Source organism: Festucalex cinctus, chromosome 12 (genome assembly GCF_051991245.1).
Source record: "Festucalex cinctus isolate MCC-2025b chromosome 12, RoL_Fcin_1.0, whole genome shotgun sequence".
Classification (NCBI taxonomy): domain Eukaryota; kingdom Metazoa; phylum Chordata; class Actinopteri; order Syngnathiformes; family Syngnathidae; genus Festucalex; species Festucalex cinctus.
In genome coordinates, this window is record NC_135422.1 from 15,497,664 (window position 1) to 15,518,512 (window position 20,849).

The following is a 20,849-nucleotide window of genomic DNA, read 5'->3' on the forward strand; positions in this document are numbered from 1 at the left end:
CATTTCTACGACAAAAAAAAAAATGCATCAGAAATGTATAAAATGTGGAATTAGGCCGCATGCACTCGCTCATGTTATTTGAATATTTAGCTTTCTGCACGACATTTCCACAACTACTCGAGAGTTATACATATAATATTTTTTTGGATAGGAATAATATGTGACAAGGAGAACACGTTAAAAATATCAATCAATGTAGTATCAATACAAAAACGTATGAATGAATGAATCAATGATAAACCTTAAAAAACAAAATATAGGCCTAAATAACATGTTGCTTATTTTCTCACATTAGGCTCATTTGAACACGAATTATAAGCAAAAAACAAAACTAAACTTAAAAATATTGATTGTATTTGTTATTTATGTAATCTATTATAAAAGTGCTTTGCTACATTTTTTTTTCATTTAACACATACACATAGCCTACATACACATACGCTAACTATCCTATAATATATGCATGAATGGCCTATACACGATCGAGGCCAATTAAATAAATTTCCAAACCTCCGATAATGGGGATGACTTCAGTTTATCCCCAAAAGAATAGAAAATCAACATGAGGTGAGAACAAATGTAGCAGAATAGAAATCATTACACTAACGTATATTGAAGATGGTCATTAAATGCTTTTGTTTATAATAACTGTAATTGCATTTTCAGACCCCAAAATCTATATATATTTTTTTCAATCAACACGAAAAGTCATTTGAAGCCAACCGATCCGATTATCCACCCATCATGACACTCTCGTCATCAAATTCGATCAAGTGACATAATAATGAGTTCTCATTTCACGCTTGTTTTCGGTTGACTTTTTTCGGGTGTGACTTAACGCGTTTGTTTTCTAAATGAGTCGTTTTTGGCTGGCTGTGTTTTATTCACGTATAACGCACACGCACAAAAATAAAATAAAATAAAATAAAATAAAATAAAATAAAATAAAATAAAATAAAATAAAATAAAATAAAATAAAATAAAATAAAATAAAATAAAATAAAATAAAATAAAATAAAATAAAATAAAATAAAATAAAATAAAATAAAAGTGAATTGCGTCCTTATGCGTGCGTGGAATAAGGCCTGTATGTGAAATCGTACATGCAGCAGACGATTTATATGCAAACATGCATAATCAATTTGCGTGCACGTGTTGTCAAAATGTCAAAATCGTGCGTGGACGTGCACGAAAAAGTACCGCGAGAGCTGAATTTTGTGTTTTTTCGCGACATTTTTAACGGCGAAATTGCTCGTTGCGGACACTTTTGGATTTTTCAAGTGCGGATTTATCTTGGGGGAGGGGGGGGTGGAGGGTATCCACAATTCCGCACCCACGCGGCGTGGATGCGGCCACTAGTGTACTATCAGTCTCAATAACAAACACATTGGCGGTGACATGCAGTCAGAGTGATGGCTGAGGATGGCTGGTTGGGGTGTGGGTCAAGTGTCAAGTCAAACTCCGCCGCCAATAGCAGCGCGCCTTCCTCTCTTCCAGCCAATCACAGGGCCAGCACGCATGCGCAGGTCCAACCTCCGACTTGTGCCGAGCGGATTGAAAAGTAAAAAAGCTGCTGGGAGCGTCGCGTCTTTCCCAAACGCGTCCGAGCTTCGCGTCCGCCTCGCCGAGCCTCGCTCGCTCGCCCGACCGTCATTGGAAGGCTTATTGGTGGGCTGCCGGAGCGGAGAGCGGGCTCTGGTGGTCTGTGGTTTCGGTGTGGGGGGGAGGGGGGAGGAGGAAGGATTCAGCCAGGATTGGGTTGTTTTGGACACGCTGGACGGGGAGCAGGAGCCACGCAGTAGCGGCGGGGCCCTGCAGCAGCAGCAGCAGAAGAACCAGCAGCAAGCGGACGCCGCCGTGTTCCTGCTTTGCGGCTTCAACGCCAGCATGGGTGAGTCGCAAGCGCAGGCGAGCAGTGGAAAGACGTGATTGTTGTGCGTGAGGGCTGATGGGTTTGTGTGTGGAGCGAGTGTGTGTGTTTAAAAAAAGAAAAAAAAGGGGGGGGGGGCGCTGGAAAGTTGTAAACATGCAGCTAACTTTCAGAATGTTTCAGCATGATGCGTAAAAATGCCCGTTAGATATACAAAGTGTTTATTATCATGACGTCATTCTGTGCGATGGAATTCTTACATTGCCGTCCACATGGATGACATCGTTATGGAAGGTTGGAAAAAAACGTATAGGCTTACATGTATTCAAAAAAAAGTTAAATAAAAAATAGAGGCATGCATTTCTCCTGAATTTTCCGCTTTTGGACAATATGCTGCAACGACTCTCAGCATGAAACGTGTCGAAAGAATATAGTCTCAGCATGATCCAAAATTCTATATTTTGGACATTAGCGTATCTCAGCATGTCAAGAGCAAGTCTCAGCATGTGTGATGGATGCACCAAAATTAATATAAATGATAAACTTTTCACACAAGTTTCGGCATGAAAGCGCCAAGATGCATTTATGACTGCCAAAAGAATTAGTTTTCATGCGTGTTGCATATATATCTAAATTAATATACATACACACCCTTGAGTTTCAGCATTCAGCGTATAAAGACAAGAGGTCTGTCAATGACGCAAATAAAAAAAATCGGCAAGTAAATATTAATAAAGTCCAAGCATTATGTGCGGTATAATACGATGTTATGTCGGCCTATTGCTTTTGAAACGCGTCTCAGCATGCAAAAACCTTGTTAAATTGCATTCAAGTCAATTCTTCATACAATAAAGTTTTTGTTTTCTACACTCCGCATGTGCATCCATTAAAAAAAAAATAATAATAATAATAATAATCACAACTGTATCTTGCTTCAGACACACCCAACGATTAGAACGATCTATACCTTAATCCTTATGTTGGTGTTAAGTGTTGTGTATTTGAGTCTCCGCATTGTGCACGCTCCCCAAATGATGCGTTTGATAGTTTTACGTCTCAGCATTAGGCGTGAAAGCACGTACATCAGTATATAACAATGGTAATATATAAATTGGAGTTTTTATTTTGTTGCTTTTTTTTAATCTCACCATTCATGCAAAAATATACAATTTATGATGATTGCATTTTTTTTTACACGCAAGTGTCAGCATGATGTGATGCATGCACGAAGTCTGTCTCGACTATAGAGCAAAATGCGAATGGAGTTCGGTCGGTTGAGTATGATGAATAAAGATGCATAAATATATTATAGACACTATCAAAATGGGAGTTGTTAATCAAGTCTCAGCATTGTGCAAACTATTAAGATGAATCTTGCATAAAATGAATCACAAGTATCAATTTGATGAGTGTCAGCATCATGCATTCATATACATGCGTGTACTTTTTTTTTTTTTTTTTATGGCCAAGAACAACAAATGTGTTCATGCAGTTCGGGACATTTGAGTTCCAGCATGACAAACAACATGCATACTGTACCTCCAAACATTTACAAGTACTTCGGATGCAGGTACATACACCTGAGTTTCAGCATTGCACAAGAAACTATTTCCCTTTCATACAATTGAGTGTCAGCATGATGCATGAAAGTGTCGCATATCTACACCATCGGATGCACTTGACATCCAGCATGATTGGATTTTCGAAAGCACTTTCATACCGCATTCGATACACTTGAGATTCATCACGCCGAATGCGAGTGTATATATTTTTTTCCCACTATTATTTTTATTTGACTAAATTGAGTTTCAGCAAGAGCAGAATTCAGCAACCCTATTTGAACGTATACCTTTAACTGACTCTCATGCGGTCATATTTGATATTTAATACATTTGAGTCTCAGCATGATGCTACAACAGCATCATGCTACCTGTGAAAATCAATACAATTGACCCCTGCACTTATCATTGATCTGCTGCAGTCTCAGCACAAAGATGCATTGAACAAAGACATGCAGTATTTCATTTTTAGAGTTTTGAGACACTCGAGTCGCAGCATGCATGCAAGTGAAGCATGACAAACAAAAGAATAGATTATATTTGGCATTCAGCATGATGTGTCAAGACAGACATGCACTAAAGTTTCATATATGCTACGTTCACGTCTCAGCATGATTTGTCCAAGTGTGGCATATATCACCGTGAAAATAAATGAACTTTGGGCTTACCTTTGATTCGCTTGAGTCTCAGCAGCAACACGCTAATCTATAAAACAAAAACAATTTTGTGATTTACTCGTCTCAACATGATTCGCGCAATTGCAGGGAGAAGACAAAACAATAATACAGTTATAGTGCCCTCGAGTCTCAGCAGGATGGATGCAAATGTGGCAAGAACCAACCCCCGAAATTGACTATAAATTTGATACGCTGCATGGAAATATGAAAGTAAATGCAAAAAAATCTCAGGTTGATTTCGTTTGAGGCAGCAGACAATATTGGATGCAGTTTGATCCGCTCGAGTGCGCATCAAGTCGCTTTGGAGCGGGCAGCATGAAAAGCGGGCGTCAGCTTCGGTGGCTCTTGTAGGGTTCAGAAATGAGTACGTTAATTTAATTTGTCAAAATATATATTTACTTTTACATTTATATATCCTGAATTCTTGACACATTTCTACATGTTGTTGTTTTTTTTGTTTAAAAAAAAATACAATTAGAGCGAAATTGACGTGTTGAATCTGCTGTTCTCAATCGCTTGCATTTAGCTAAAGTTTGCTCCTGATTGGTTAGTGTTGGTCAGCTGATAGGTTGTCAGGAAGTGTAGCGAGTAAATAGCCTTGTTCCAGAACAAATCCGTCTCCATCTTGCTTTCTCACGAGAAAAATATAGTGCTCCATGAGCAGACAAGGAACCCTCACGTCATGTTCGCTCTCTTTTAGAACCGGCCTTCGGCGAGGTCAACCAGCTGGGCGGCGTGTTCGTCAACGGCCGGCCGCTGCCCAACGCCATCCGGCTGCGCATCGTCGAGCTGGCGCAGCTCGGCATCCGGCCGTGCGACATCAGCCGGCAGCTGCGCGTCTCGCACGGCTGCGTCAGCAAGATCCTGGCGCGCTACAACGAGACCGGCTCCATCCTGCCGGGCGCCATCGGCGGCAGCAAGCCGCGCGTCACCACGCCCACCGTGGTCAAGCACATACGGACGTACAAGCAGCGCGACCCGGGCATTTTCGCCTGGGAGATCCGCGACCGGCTGCTGGCCGACGGCGTGTGCGACAAGTTCAACCTGCCGTCCGTCAGCTCCATCAGCCGCATCCTGCGCAACAAGATCGGCGGCCTGCAGGCGCAGCAGGGCCCCGTGTACGAGTCGGCCAAGCTGCAGCAAGCGCATGCGCATGCGCAGACGCACCCGCACGCTCACGCGCACCCGGCGTCTCAGTCGGCCGCCGCCGCCGCCGCCGCCGCGCTGCCATACAACCACTTGTACTCGTACCCCGGCTCCAAAGTGGCCACGCCGCCCGGCGTGCCCGCGCTCCCCGGACACATGCACGCCATGCACCGGATTTGGCCCTCGTCGCACTCGGTCACGGACATTCTGGGGATCCGGTCCATTACCGAGCAGCAAAGTAAGCTCTGTGTGTGTGTGTTTCTCTTCAATGCCCAATCAGCTTTTTGAGCTTGTTGCCGACTTGGCCTTATTTGCTTATTTGATTTTTAAAGCTGCCATCGTTTTGTGTTTGTTTTTTTTTTTTTATGGAAAGATGTGAAGCACGACCTAATCTAAATCAATACTACAATACTCAATGTCAACACGAGATTTTGTGTGCACCTGGCTGGGGTCGTTCCCAAGGAGGCGGGAGAGTGGAGTGTTGTCAGGCCGACTTTCGGGCTTCCTTTCTCGGCTTGGTTCTGAGCTGCACCCCGGAGGAGGCCCACGCCAGGAATTTGCTGCAGGAGATGAATTTTGCACGTGCAATTTAAGCAGATGTGTGACGGTTTAAGATAACTCTCGAGTGGAGGAGTTTGAATAATATTTTTTTAAAAGGAAATAAAAAAAAAAGTTTGTTTTGTAGAATTTAAACCGTGGGGATTTTTATGACACAAATTTTACGACAGTTAAAAAAAAAAAAAAAGGTGGTGGTGGAGTTTTTAAGACGAGCTGATGACGTCACATTGTATTAACCTTGTGACCAAGTTAGATTTGTTAACAGTTAGGAAAGACAATTTCAATTTAGAATTCTTGGCTGAATCAATAATAATTAAATACAAATAAATAAAAATCTATAATTAAAAGACATTAATTGCGCAGCTCTCATGCATGCGTAATTATATTTTATTCATACTTTAGTACCCCGAAATATACAAAGTATTTCTGAAATTTGCTCCTGTTGACCCAAATGTATTTTAAAAACTTAATATTTGCCATTAAAATAGAATATAAATCTGATGTTTTATTTATAAAACGAGAGGGAAAAAACGCTTTCAGAAAATCTGATTAAATAAATACAAACTTGATTTAAACAAACATTTTGACGTCGTAGCAGAAAAATAAATATTGTGCAAGCAACTCACGATGTTTTAAGAAAAATATAATACAGTGCAAAAGTGCCATCACGTGGGGGGTTTGAGTCGCTAATCAGATTGAATGTTGTATAAAATACATTTTCCTATTTCGCATTGCTTGATATGACATTTAGTCGCAATGAGCAAATAATTTTCATTTGAGAAGACAGCTTTGACACGAAAGGATTTCGTCATTCATTCATTTTCGTTCGATGTAATATTGGTTCATTAAATGAGAATGCATTTTTAAATTTAAATACAATATGGTAACTACTATTTCAACACAACTTTCCAAAACTATTTCGATCATTCCTGTAGCCATGTGTGTGTGTTTAATAACATTAAATAACAACATGATATGAAGTGTGACTTAAAATAAAACGGAACAACACGGCGATAGAAAAAAAAGTAGATATTTGCGTAAATAAAATAATCCATTACCCCACAAAAAAAAAAAAGAAATTTCAAATGTGAACGGTAACGTCAAATGTGACTGAAATAGGAAGAAGCTATTACATCGAAATGTGACTCCAAATAAAATCAAAAACTGGATTTGCGTAAAATGAGGTCAAATATGACCAATAAGAATACGTTTAAAAATGTAATCCGTGCAGTGAATAATAAAAATGTGGAGAAAAAAAAGGCAACAAAAAAATAATAATAATCAAGAATGACTGAAACAAAATGGGGCAAAACAAGAAAGCATTGGGAATTTTCATATTTGGATCAAATGTAACGTGACTAAAATTGTGTATTTAAAAAAATCAGCAGAAAACATTAAAATTGTGATGTACGCCAGATTACGACGTTGCAAATGCTGACGTGACTTCAAGGCCATAAAAGTGTCATTCACTTTTCGAATGAAATGCTATTTTTGATTGGACTCATATTAGTTTGGCGCACGTGTGCGGCCTGATTGGAATGAACGAGGCCTTATTGGAAGACGTCATCCTTCACAATTTTGACAGGACGCGACCACAGGCGCAAACATGAATTCAACCCATCATTTGTCAGACATTTTTAATCAAATGGTACGTTGTCAGGAAGGGAGGGAGGGAGGGGGCGGGGGGGATTCCAGCCAATAAATAAATGATGCTGCCCCCCCCCACCACGCACACACACACAGAGCCTCATCACGCTCTAAACTCAACATGCTCTTGCCTGCCTCGATGCCACACAGCTCATTCATTATCATATTTCATAACCCCCACCTGCACCCCCCAGTCAAAAATAATCCACAAAATCAATAAGCGCGAGTTTTTAAATTGCACTTAATGCGTCCCAGGACGTAATAAAACGATTACATGTGTTTCTTTGAGTTACTTCCAATTGAAATGTAATAACAGGACACAACATTAGGGACACCTGCAAGCCGAAATGACATTCGAGACCAGTGCCGTATAATTTATTATTCTTTTTTTTTTGTGAAAGTTCCATGCAATGTGAAAACGTACCAAGTCATATTGAGGGCACTTTCGGCTCCATCGTTCCATTTGATCAACCGGCGACAATATTACAGAGACTTGCACGCTTATAACGAGACCTGCATACAAATATGTTTTTTTTAACACTTGCCAGCGATTAGCATTTGTCATGAACCTCGCATCAGTGTACAACCGCGCCAGGTGACACAAAGAGGATGTTTCTTCTCATTCGGGGCGAGGTAGAAATCAGAAAAAAATGATTGAAAACAGCTTTTGCTGGAATGCCAAGTTGTTGCGCGGCCACATTCGGCGCCATTTTGAGTGTTGTGACAAAATACGACGTAAAGACGTTTGGATTTGTTTGTATTTATTTACCTATAAAGAAGAATCATGAATATTGGACTTTTAAGGTTTTATTAGTTTTGAGAACAGCACAACCCCGGGAGACAAACGTACTCACTGCATGTGTTTGCTTATACAACTTGTGTAAAAACAATCTGGTAAAAAAAAAAAAATCCAGCCTATACAGATTCGACTCTTTCACTCAAGTCAGTGCAAGGTAAAGTACGGACTCTAAAATGTATTTCACTACACTAAAAAACTAAATCTACTTCCACAACTGTAAACTGGGACAAAGAGTGAATGAAATAATTTTTTATTTGTGTTTAGAATTGGTAAACATTTTCCAAACAACGTCCAAACATTTTTTGTTGATTTTGTTCATGTAGTTGAGTATTTAGGCTACTTTACCGGTTTTATTTTTTTGTACTTTCTGCTCCTTTGCCAACTTAATTTTTTATTTTTTTTATTTTTTTAACACAATGTATAAAAAGGGTGGGGGGTGACAGCAGCAATGAGTCAGGGAGCATGAACTACATGAGGCAACAGACTCAAAGAAGCCAAATATTCCCCATCCATATCCCTTATTTAAGAGAATTCTTTCTTGCTCTTTGGCTGAAGAAAAAAAATGAAGCAAATGTGTTGTGTCTTGTGCCATGCAACGTAAAAACCAACAGTTTATGACATTCAAAAAATTCTGTCTGCGAAAAAAAAAAAAAAAAAAAAAAATCACAAGAGGTATGTCGGAAAGGGTTCAAGACTTGTCACAAAAGATATAATTCAAATCTAAACTACAAGTTTTTGCCTTGGAAGGAATCGCCCTCAAGTGTAATGGACTTTGCCAGTCTTGTAGCACAAATGAAAGTATTCGTGAAACTTCAAAACAAGCTCCCTATAGTTTGGGAAGGGGGAAAGCAAAAAAAAATAATAATAATAATACACGTGGGTCGGTCATATTCGTCAGTCAGGAACTGTCAGATGCTCAGGGCATCATGGGCAGGTGCGTTGTCATAGTGACAACTCTCAACCTCTTCTCATGCACTGAACGAAGCAAACGCTCATTTTACATCCGCTGCATGGCCTCACAATGAAACAACTCATTTGTCAGTTGCTGGTATTGACATGAAAAACTCATTTCTAATTTTGTATTGAAGCATACATTTCGGTCTACTTTTTACAAAATTTTAAAAGGATTTTGCCACCTCTGATTCTAAATAAATCAAACCTAAACAGTCCAAATGCTAATTTTTATACAAATGTGTACAAATCTTTGCATCATTTGTTGACAAAAACTTCAGCTCCGAAATGGCGCCGAAACAGGCGCGAGAAAGACTGCCTCGCTTGACGGTTTACATCCCAGGCAAAAGCTTGTGTGTAATATTTTGGTGATTTCCGCCTGCCCCGATTTATTAGGAGCAGCCCCTGGATGAGACCCGGCGCGGATGTATGTCTCTGTGACGACCAAGCGCAAAGATAACCGCTGGCAAATGTAAAAATGGACATATTTTCCATAAGGTTCGCATTATACGCGCGCAGGTGTTGTCGTTGACTGTTGCAGTTGAATCATTACTTTTACGAGACTTTTCTTTTTGTTTCTTTGAAATAAAATATGTCCTTAAGTACAGCGAATGAGTACTTTTGCTGAGTTGTGTACTATATAGGGAACTTAGCTTAATTAGCAGAGCCGCCATTTTGTGTATGTCGGAGCGTTCCATTCGATTTTAACGGAGCTTTCTTCGCCTTTCTTTTGTCACCCACCGGAACAGACGCCGAGTGGCTCGCCCACAGCGAGCAGCTGTGTCACAGCACCCAGCATCCCGGCCTCCCGGCGGCGCACCACCCGAGCGTCAGCCTCCACGGGGTACAGCGGCACCACGTCGGCCTCTGCGACCGCACACACATGGCCGCCGCCGCTGCCGCCGCCGCCGCCGCCGCCGGCCAGTGGCAGCTGTGACGACGGGGATTGTCGGACTCGCAAGGCCGCGACGTCGTCCACCCGGCGGTCAGGACATCCGCGATGACTATTTTTTCTTAAATGAAGGACGACAGGATTTTATTTTTTGCCTTTTTAATTTTTTTTTTTAAATGTAAGTCTTGAACTTCCGACGTGGCCTTGAACGCACGACGGATTACTCCGCGACAGGTGGACCTGAAAGCTGCATTCTACGCGCATGCGCAGAACTTCCATCGACATTCCAAATAGAAGAGGGGGAAATGTTGCATTCAGGGTGCTTTATAATAATAATAATAATAATAATAATAATAATAATAATAATAACTTTTGTTATCTTAAGGCATTGATTCCCAACCTTTTGACCAAGGCACATATTTTCCAGCAAATAGAAAATATCAAGACCTACAAGCAAAGATATACATTTGATTACATAATTGATTTTCAAATTCATCCTGCAGGCCAGATTAAAGTGCCGGATGGTTTTGGCCCCGCGGACCGTATGTTTGACACCCCACTGGTCCACGGGGCTTTTCAGTTGTGTTTCAATTTGAACTAATGTCCCAACAAGTGGATGCACAGGTTAATGATGTACCTTCTGCAATCTGAGTGCATGTAATTGTTCTTCCTGTCACTATAAGTCACTGGCATAGATAGTTGGAAAAAAATACACAGTGTTTACAAAAAAAAAATAGTATTTGCATCAAGAAAGGGAAATGGGATTATTTCCCCACCCCCACGGTACACCGGTTGGGAATCACTGTTTTACGGAGCAAAAAGAAAACAGGAACATCTAGCACCCCCGTTGTGTTTATGATTATTTATTTGAATAAAAAGGTACGTAGAATGAAGTGCAATTAGTCATCAAGACTTACAATTATGTACCTTCGTTGTTGGCAGAATTCTCAGCAGTGACAATTGACACATCGTGATGTTGCACAATGAAATTGAATGTATCTTATTAAATTGTTTGGCTGTTTTGGACCTTTTGAATTTTCCACTTTTATTGTGAAGACAAACTGCTCAGTGTGATCAATGAGGACAGGAAACATGATTTAGAGTACTTTAAAGTACTTTAATTATGTATCTGTAGTTGTGCATAGTGAACACAATATTCTGTTTTATTTTAAAGGCAGGGGAAGTGCCATCACAGATTCATCAAATACATTTTTATTTTGAAGGGGAAAAGATATGCTACATTGCTTTCTCATTTTTTTTAAATTAATTTTGAAAAGATGCTAGAAATGCACAGGGTTTCCTTAAATATTTTTTTCCTTTTTATTTTGAAGCAAAGAAAATACAAAATGCTTGTAGTTCCCCAATGACATTTTAGAAATGTATTTGTTTTATTATTTTATTAATTTGTTTTATTTTATTTTGAAGGGAAAATAGAGGAAATACAAGTGGTTCCACTATTTTTAAAATTATTATTATTATTACTTTTAATTTAACCTTTATTTAGCCAGGAAGACAGATTAAGAACAAATTCTTATTTCCAACTGTGGCCTGAGAAAAGGCAATACCTCTTGACTAAAGGTGAAAAATGGGGATAAAACAATAAAACAACAAATAAAACAAACACCAACAACAAACAAACACAATAAGTAAAACTAAACTAGAAGTACAATCATCCGCTATGATTTATTTGATCTACTATGATGGAAAAGTGTAACGCCGCAGTCATTCTCAATTTTTCTACATTTTATTTTGAAGGGGAGGAAATAGAAATGCTGCAGTATATATTTATTATTTCCGGCATTTATTATGTCCACTTAAAGACTCGGGGAAAAAACAAACAAAAAAAACAAGTTTGAAACACTAACGTTGCATTCAGCGGCATGCAAAACGCAGTAAATCAGAGCACTGGGAGGCCTTCGAGCTCATCCGAGGCGTGAGCCGCATGCAAAACCTTAAAAAAGATGCAAAAACACTTTGGAGGACACTTATAGCGAGGAGGCGTCAAGTGTCATAAATAATCCGCAAGGCATGTTGAAACAGGAAGTGGGGGGGGGGGGGGGGGGGTGATGATGAATATTTTAGAAGGAAAAACAACACACACACGCTCACCTGCTGCTGACTTTACCTGCCGGGAGAGATTTTTGTTGCGGCCTAAACAGACGGCTGGCGGCTGCCACAGTGTCAACAGTCGGATTTGACTTGGAAAGTGCTCGTCCCCGCATGCAGCAGTCACGGACCGTTGCTTCGGGCTTGGGAAAAAAGGGGGGCGGGGACGGCGGGCACTGGCATGTTAAAGATGGATCCAAGGATAAAGCGTCTTTTTGTCTTGCCACCTTACATTCAGTATGAAGATGGGAGATTGTTGTCACGTTACTTGCTAGAAATTCCTTCAGCTCCTTAATTGCCACCGTCAACCTCTTGTTGGCGCTGCTGAGCAGTTTTCTTCTCGTTTTTCCCAGTATTTTGGAGGTTGCGTTCTGTCTTCATTGGGTGCCGTGCTGTGTTTGATTCCCTGGAAATTCTTTTGTACCACTTCCTGACTGATGAGATACCCTTGATCAATCAGGACCTTCTGGTGCTGTGGAAGTGCTCTGCAGGGCATAAGACTAGGAAAAAAAGCCTACTAGAACATCTGAACTTTATTTGGACAATCAAAGGCACTTAATATTCACTGGCAGCCATATTCATAGAAGCAATCCCCTTCACTTCCAGCTGTTTTACTGGATTTGGACTGATTTTGCAAGGCCCACAGAATATTGTGTTCTATTGCTATAAAAACATGGAACCTACCAAAAGAAAGATTAAAGTCTCTTCTTTCTTCAGGAAAGAAAATATTTCTATCTGTTTCCGTTTTGCAACAAAGAGCATTAGAATATAGCTATTATATTCATCATTATTCACAAATCTGTAGAATTGTGAGTAATTGAGCTTTTTTTCAACATTAATCTCCTTTGCTCTGCTGCCACCTGTTGGCCGTTTGTGTAATAACTACCATTTCTGCAACCGTTCTTTGCTGATGAGAGGTTGCATCAAAGCCTTCTGTATGCTCTAGCATAAAAAAAAATATAAAACACGTATAAATACATCTTTGGGCCACTTAAAACTTTTAAAATAGAACGTATTTATACGTTTTTGGGAGCAAATGAGAAGTGTGATTTAGCGCACATTTTTAACATAGCTGCATTCCAAGCTTTGAGGGTGTACACAGTTACGCAAACACATTTCAGTTTTTCATTTGGACCATTTTTTCAATTGTTGTCACGGTTATATTTTTATGCCTAAATGGTACATTTAAATTATTATTATTTTTTTTTAGTTGTTGGGGTTTTCGTTCGCATTCATGAAGGGAAAAGTTTTGAAATGATTTCTCAAACTTTTCAATCTTGTTGGATTTATGCCTCCTTGGCATGCATATGAAGGCCTCGCTTTTCGCTTCTTTTTTTTTGCCAAGCATCCCCAGTCCCCAATAGTCTAAACAGGGTATTCTGATTAATATTCCCTATGCGGAATACGAGTTTAAGCATCTTAATCCAACCGTTTTTATCCATGTCAGGGAGCGGCCATTTTGCCACTTGCTGTCGACAGAAAATGACATCACAGTTGCTCAAGCCAACGACCAATCATGGCTCAGCTTCACAAAACAGATGAGCCAGTCCAGCTGTGGGTTCATCAGTCAGGTGGTCTCCGGGGGAGAGGGCGCAGAACTTGATATGATGGCAACAAAATGTCCGCCCACAAACCGCCAGCTATTTGCCTCAATACGTTTGCACACATGAATAATATTAATGGTTAAAAGCGCACGCGCGCGTCAAAGCGCTGTCAGCTCGCACGATTGAAATATGACCGAGTCAGCGGATGAGGCGTGGCGAAAGGAAAGGTGTGAGATTTACGGCGGGACGAAGGTGCGCGGGGAATTTGGATGTGTTGGAAACAAACGAACAAACGAACGGCGCCCGAATCGCAAAGGACGACGGCTTAGGGTGTCATCAGTCGCCTGGAGGGCCGCCATCCCAACGTCAAGGAGGGGGTCGGGGGCGTTCAAATTGCTGGCAAGCGCGAAGACACAAGCATTCATTCAATCAAGTGGTGCACCATGATGACTCTATTAGTCAACAATTTTCTTGTGTGGAGCTATTCACAGTGCATTCACATATCTTTGTTTGACATATACTTAAAACGATTACTTGCTTGCCTTTTAATAGTGATGATTAGGGCCTGACTGGGATGGATTTTTTTTTTATGATTTATTGTGGAATAAAGTTCTGATAACCGATTAATCAATCAATTAATTGATTGACAACATTAAAGATATGAATTGCTGGCAGCCTATTTGACTGTTTTACAATACAGTACTTTGTCCTTTCATATTTTTTCAACTTTACAACCGAGACCAAAACCTTCATAATCTTTGTTTTGTGTTGCAAAGTAAAAGTAAAAAAAAAAGAAGAAAAAAAAAAAAGGGTCAAGGCCTATTTTAGCTAATTTTAAAAGAGCTAATATCATTGTGATGATAGTTCAAAGAAACACTGAAAAAAAAAATGCCATCACATCATTTTGTTCCATTAAAAAAAGAAAAAAAAAGAAGTAAATTTGCATCACTTTGCAATGAATAACAAAGTAAATACCGAATGTTAAGGTAGTACCGTCGGTCATCATGAGTTAAACTTTTTTTAAATTGTATTTTTTATATATTATAATAATAAACGAAGATCGGATTTGCTGCTGAACCAATCAATTTTGATGATTTTTATTTTTTTTCAAGTTATGTTTGACTTATTTGAAAAAATACATTCACATTGACGTCATCTTTGTTGATTTTTTTTTTTTTTTTTTTTTTTTTAATGACGCTTGTTTTCCTGTCCCGCCATCAACAACCCCAAAATGGGAGGTACTTGAAATTTCATAGGTTTAAAGAAAAAGAAAAAAAACATGCAATAACAAAGCCAACAATGTGGAATAAAAAGTGCTCCAAAGACACCCAAGTGAGTGAAACAAGTAATCAAAAGTGACTTTTAATTCATTTTTTTGGCAATAGTTGCAACTACACATCAGTTTTCTTCATCAAAAAAAGGCTGTTATGACAAATTGACCAATTCACATTTGGCACATTAAAACTAAAAATTAAAAAGAAACTGATTACTGAAATGTTTTTTTTTCTTCTTAAAAATCAAAACAGACTTTTCTTTTCTTTGTGCTGTTTATCAGGACGACCACCAACAAAAATGAGGCACTTCATGAACTTTCATGGGTGAGAAACATAAAACATCAAAAGCAACTGTGTGAAAAAGTGCTCCAAACACACCCAAGTGAGAGAAAGTGGATTTTTTTTTTCCTTTTTGGTAAAAGATGCAGCCTCCAAAGTCAGTTTTAAGAAAGAAAAAAAAAAAGACAATAGAAATGATCCAGTTCACATTTGGAACATAACAAAATCAGTCATGCAACAGCTAAAAGCTACGTGCTCTCTATCTTAACATACGTTGAAAGACGTGTACATGCAGACTGCTGAATTGGTGAGCGAACTTCAAAATGCAACTAAACAAGCTTTTTTTTTTTTTTTTTTTTCTTAATGGGTCCCAAGTGCAAGTCCTACCATTGTATGATTGACAGTGCAAATAGAATATTTACATACTATGGCTGTTTGAGATGTTTTGTTGACAAGTGAACACTAAGACTTATCTCCTGAGTACTTGGAATAAAATTTTAGAGGATTTTTGATGACAGTTATTAAAAAATACTGTATGGCCTTTCGCAAGTATTGATTTAAAAAAAGAAAAAAGGCAAATGGACCTGAAAAACTGCATTTGCATTTGGATTCATCTTAAATATACTTCATAAAGGAAATATACTTTTCCATTAGAGGTATTAGGACAACACATCCCAAAAGGCACTTTTTTTTTTTTTTTTTTTGGTCATTGCCGTGTCTTTCTTTACCAGTTCCTCTGGAGCCATCCGGACACGTACTCGTACACCAGCAGCATCACAGCGCCACCTGTGGGTCAAAAGAACAACAAGACATTAGCATTTGCTAACAGATTTAATGGGAAAAACTGATGGGGGAGGGGCAAATGTTACCTGGCCCAAGTCTCATTATTTTCGGCACCAAGCCCTTGTAGAGTGCCAAGTACCTATGGAAACACACCAACATCATAACAGGACAATTCACACAATTCACACCAATTCATTTCAGTGGAGAAATACGACACCAAACTGAACAAATTCTTATCTCAAGGCACAACTGTACATATGCACAATGGAAAATCATTGATGTTGTTATTGAAAAAAAAAATAAAAAATCCCCCATCATTTTCATGCGAACACAATGCTTTTCAATGTTTGTTTTTTTCCCCGGGTGTGCGCGGGGGAGGCTGGTGCGTCAATATTGTGAGGTTACTAAATAAAGTGTGAGGGTTCAAAACTTTCAGGGCATTTGGAAAAGATTGATTTAACTGAGGGAGTGTGCAGGGTGCGCCATCTCTGTCAAGGGGGTGCGAGAATAAAGATTTTGAGAAAGGTTGATCTAGCTGGTGGTGCGCCGTGTCTGTTTGGATGCTGTTTAAAATGGTGTGTGACGGAAAAAGTTTCAACATTTTTAGGAAAGACTGATCAAGATGAGGGACCGTGTGTGGGTTGAGGGGGTGCGCCAACTCAGTAGAGATGCAGAAGGGTAAAAAGTACTCAATAAAAACAATCTTGAAAGTTTCCAACTTGGCTCAGCGCGTTACGTGGCTGTCCAAAGTTTCACAAAGTGACCTTGCTGGGGGTGCGCCAATTCTGGAAATTAAAAAAAAATAGGAAAGGATGATCTAGCTGATACATCGTGATGTTGAAGGGGGTGCGCCATCTCCGTGGTGCGTCTCTCACCCTGTCCGACCCACCGCTTAATGCGTTCAAGGTGACCCGCAGCCCGGCGCACCTCTTCCCTGCCCGTACCGCCGCCCCCACTGCCCCCGCTGATGAAATTAATAAGGCTGGAGCCACTTCCTCCCTTGGCCCCCGTGTCTGATTAGATTGACCCGGGGAGCGCGGCGCGCCTCGTTAGGGTGCGCTTAACGACGCCCCTCCCGCAGGGAACACTAATTAGCAGGGACTGCGTTGTGTTACTGGACGTGGTGGCGCTAACAGGGAGGGGTGGTTTGGATTGGGGGTGCGATTCGGCAACCATGTCTCAACTTTTTGATGCACTACGTTGCTGTCAAGGCTGGCAAAAGGGCCATCGTTGTGTATCCGCATCAACACGGGGGGGATTACAATGAAACAGAGATCTTTTTGCAATTAATTAAGGAAGCAAATATGAATGCAATTTTAGATGGAAAACAGTAGGGGTGTTAAAAAAAATCGATTCGGCAATATATCGCGATTCGACAGCACGCAATTCTCGAATCGATTCAATAGGCAGCCGAATCGCTTTTTTTAATGTCCATTTTTGATGGAAAAATATTCAACAAAACGTCTAACTTTCACACCTTAAGCATAGAAGAATATTATATTAATGGAGCATTAAGCCATAATATTTTATTTCAATGCTGTTCTAACATGAAAAAGGTTACAACCTGTTTGTTAAATACGGTGGCTCACAGTTATAACACTGAAGTTCAATAAGATCAATAAATAAATACATTTTCATGATATTTTCCAAATTTGAGTAAAAAAAATAATCGCAAGAATCGACTTGTAAATTCATATCGGGATTAATCGGTATCGCATCGAATCGTGACCTATGAATCGTGATACGGACCGAATCGTCAGGTACTCGGCAATTCACACCCCTAGAAAACAGCAAAGAAACACTACGGTTTAGCAAGAATTACAAAAACAAACTTCTGCTTCCTGTTCTTCTTCTACATTACTAGTGGGGATCACACCTCTATGGTGTATAGCGCCACCTACAGCGGCGGAGTTCCCTCTCAATATTCGCAAAGGAAGAACCGATGCAAACGGACATAAGTTGCATGTCCGCTTTGCGCATTTTCAGTAAATTTGCGTCAAAAATTCGAAACAATTGGACGTAAACCTGACTTAATGTTGGCAAAACCAGATGAGTGCCGTTGCGATCAAACACGTGTCAACTTCCCCAGTCTCGTACCCTGATGTCATGGCCAATATCGACCAAAAAAAAAAAAAAAAAAAGTCCATCGCTATGTAATCACGAGTCATCCTGTCAGTCCAGTACGTCACTGTCAAGGTGAGTGTTGACTTCAGGTCAAATATTATCACAAAAGTGACTGCATATAAACACGCATGGCATGTGTCACAATAACAACACCACATTTTTTTGTGTGTGTATTATCAAAATATGGCTTGGCAGCTACACGAACGAGCGATTCGAAGAAAACAGACAGAGTGATGATGTCGACGAAAGTTTGTCCGGTCCTACTGTTAATTTCATCAACGAAAACAAAACAAAAATATTTTCGTCAACACACATTTTTCACCGGATTAAAACTAGACTAGACTAAAACCCTTAATAAACAATAAGTGGGAAAAAAATCAGTATGCATTTTCATCAACCAATGAAAACAATAGGAAATATGTACTTCACTTAATAAAAACTGGACTAAAATCTAAGGACATTCTAGTTCATAAACAAAGACAACAAAAAATCCTGTCTTGACTAATCTGTCATGTGACACATCCCCTTTAAAATCTGCAGCCAGCGAGCGCAATATGCACAAACACATGGGACAGACAGGAAGTGGATTCACTGTGAAAAGGTAAAAAAAAGAAAAAGAAAAAAAAAAGTAAATTATTGTTATAACGTAACATTAATCCAACAGCTATAACGTTCCAACAATAATGTTAATCCGACCGCTAACTAATGCTGGCTAACTTACTAGCTCATAGCATGGAGCCAAAGCAGCCACTTGTTGATAAACAGTAATTGTGTCTCAAGTTGTTTTTCATCAAAAAGATGAGAGAAAATTTGATGTGAAATAGTTTTAGATCTGAAATATTCAACATTATCTGCTGACAAAAATATATGGAGTAAAATGGTTGTCCTGACTAAACCTAGATTGAAACGTTGACAGTTTTTGTTTGACTAAAACTAGACGAATAAAATTTTGTTTCCTTGGACTAAAATAAAGACTAAAATGCTTGATTTATTGTCGACTAAAAGTTGACGAAATAAAACAAGCGTGATTGAAACTGGACTGAAATTGAGGCGAAATTGAAAAAATGGCCGATAAAATGAACACTAGTCCCTACCCTTCCTCTCGATAAACCAGCGCCATGGTCTGGAAGCAGGTGCGGTACTTGATCTCGCCGGGTACCGGCTGCGGGCCCTGGATGCGACTCTTGGCCACGTCCCAGGGGATGTTGACGCAGGAGGAGATGGTTCCGGACACCAGGCCGATGGTGAACTTCCTCAGGAATTCCAAGGTCGGGTCCTGGGGAGCATGCAATCACAACTGATTTCTCCGAACACCATCTGTGTACTTTAATTCAAGCTAAAACCGATCCATCAGGGAATGATAGATTATAGCAAGCAATTATTAATTCTGTGAGGAAAAAGAAATATTTGATAACTTGACTTAATCGAGACAACATTGTGTGCAGTGATGCTAGTAACGCGTTGCAGTTACTGAATATGTATAAGCGTGATTGAATATGTCATAGCAACCTGTTATTAGCAATGTGACAAGCTTTCCCATGACAGCCTGTCCAAAGGCCGAGTCTGGTAGGAATGGCCCATTCGTACCAAGTATTTTGAAAATCGGACGATGGCCTTCGAAGAAATACATTTGTTTGTGATGGAAAAAATAAAAAATAAATTGCTAGGGAATAAGGCAGATAGAAAAACTGATAAAAATAAAACACATTCAAACTAGTGTAAAATAGTCTAACTTGTTGCTGTTAAAAAAAGATACATCAATTGCTTTGTAAACAGCCAAAATTGTGAGATGTGAACGGGTCAAAACGAGCGTGACGTGTCAAACCGACACTTGTCCGAAAAACACAACTTAAAATGACCACAAATGGAAAATTATTGGTGAGAAGAGCAGTTGCTACGACTAGCACATTGCTGCTGTTATGTCCTCAGTTAGCATGCTATGCTAATTTTGGTGTTATGTTAGCTTAGTGGGCGCTATGATTGTGGGCTCGTTCTTGCGTCCACTTTTAAGTCGTGTTTTGTATCCCGGTTAAGTCGTCGCCTTACGCAAGGGCTCAATGAAACTAAAGGAGTAACTTTTGTCACGTCACGTTTAAAATCAAGTAAATCAGTAAAGGAGCTAATTAACTAAGTAGCTAATTCCAGACTACTTTTTCAAGATGACAGTGGCAAAACTGAGGGCCATGTCAAATGTTATTTTCAGTATCTTGGGGCCGCTAAAAAGATGGACACACGGGCCCATAAATATTCCACGATCCGGACTTTAGACACGCCTGCCTACATTGATTGTAACATGGAAGTGGCGATAGGGCATACGACTGCAAAGCTGGCATGAAAGCTGCCATCAATTTATGGATTCAGGGGGAGGGGGGGTGCACCGCTAGATTAGTGCTTCCTGATTGGCTGAGCAGAAGCACATGTTCACCGGGAGGCCAGGAGGATTTATAAACAGGACTCGCGCAGGCAGACTTGGGGAGGCATATGGGGACAATTTGGGTAATTGGGCTGCGACTCGGCACACAGGCGTATTACTGTACCCCCGCCGCCCCGCGCACCCCCCCACAAACAAAAAAGGGGCCAGACTCAAGAGAGCTCTGACAGCTAATTGGCCAGGAGATTTTTTACAAATGACAGCAGCAC

The 20,849-nt window shown here is 40.0% G+C and overlaps 2 protein-coding genes across 3 annotated transcripts in view; one reads left to right on the forward strand and one right to left on the reverse strand.

Moving 5' to 3' along the window:
• Window positions 1-1,613: 1,613 nt before the first annotated feature.
• Window positions 1,614-11,130, forward strand: pax9 (paired box 9). Its single transcript, XM_077539013.1, has 3 exons — window positions 1,614-1,891; window positions 4,807-5,490; window positions 9,957-11,130. The coding sequence occupies exons 1-3, from the start codon at window positions 1,888-1,890 to the stop codon at window positions 10,142-10,144; spliced, it is 876 nt and encodes a 291-aa protein (XP_077395139.1). The 5' UTR covers window positions 1,614-1,887; the 3' UTR covers window positions 10,145-11,130.
• A 3,952-nt stretch (window positions 11,131-15,082) lies between these two features.
• The window catches only part of slc25a21 (solute carrier family 25 member 21), a 119,631-nt gene continuing 113,864 nt past the window's right edge, over window positions 15,083-20,849 (reverse strand). For both annotated transcript variants that reach the window (XM_077539373.1, XM_077539372.1), the window contains 3 exons: window positions 19,304-19,485; window positions 16,172-16,224; window positions 15,083-16,088 (listed from right to left, as the gene is read on the reverse strand). In XM_077539373.1, coding sequence (XP_077395499.1) covers window positions 16,027-16,088; window positions 16,172-16,224; window positions 19,304-19,485 — 297 coding nt within the window. In that variant the 3' untranslated portion in view covers window positions 15,083-16,026. The remainder of the gene's footprint in view (window positions 16,089-16,171; window positions 16,225-19,303; window positions 19,486-20,849) is intronic.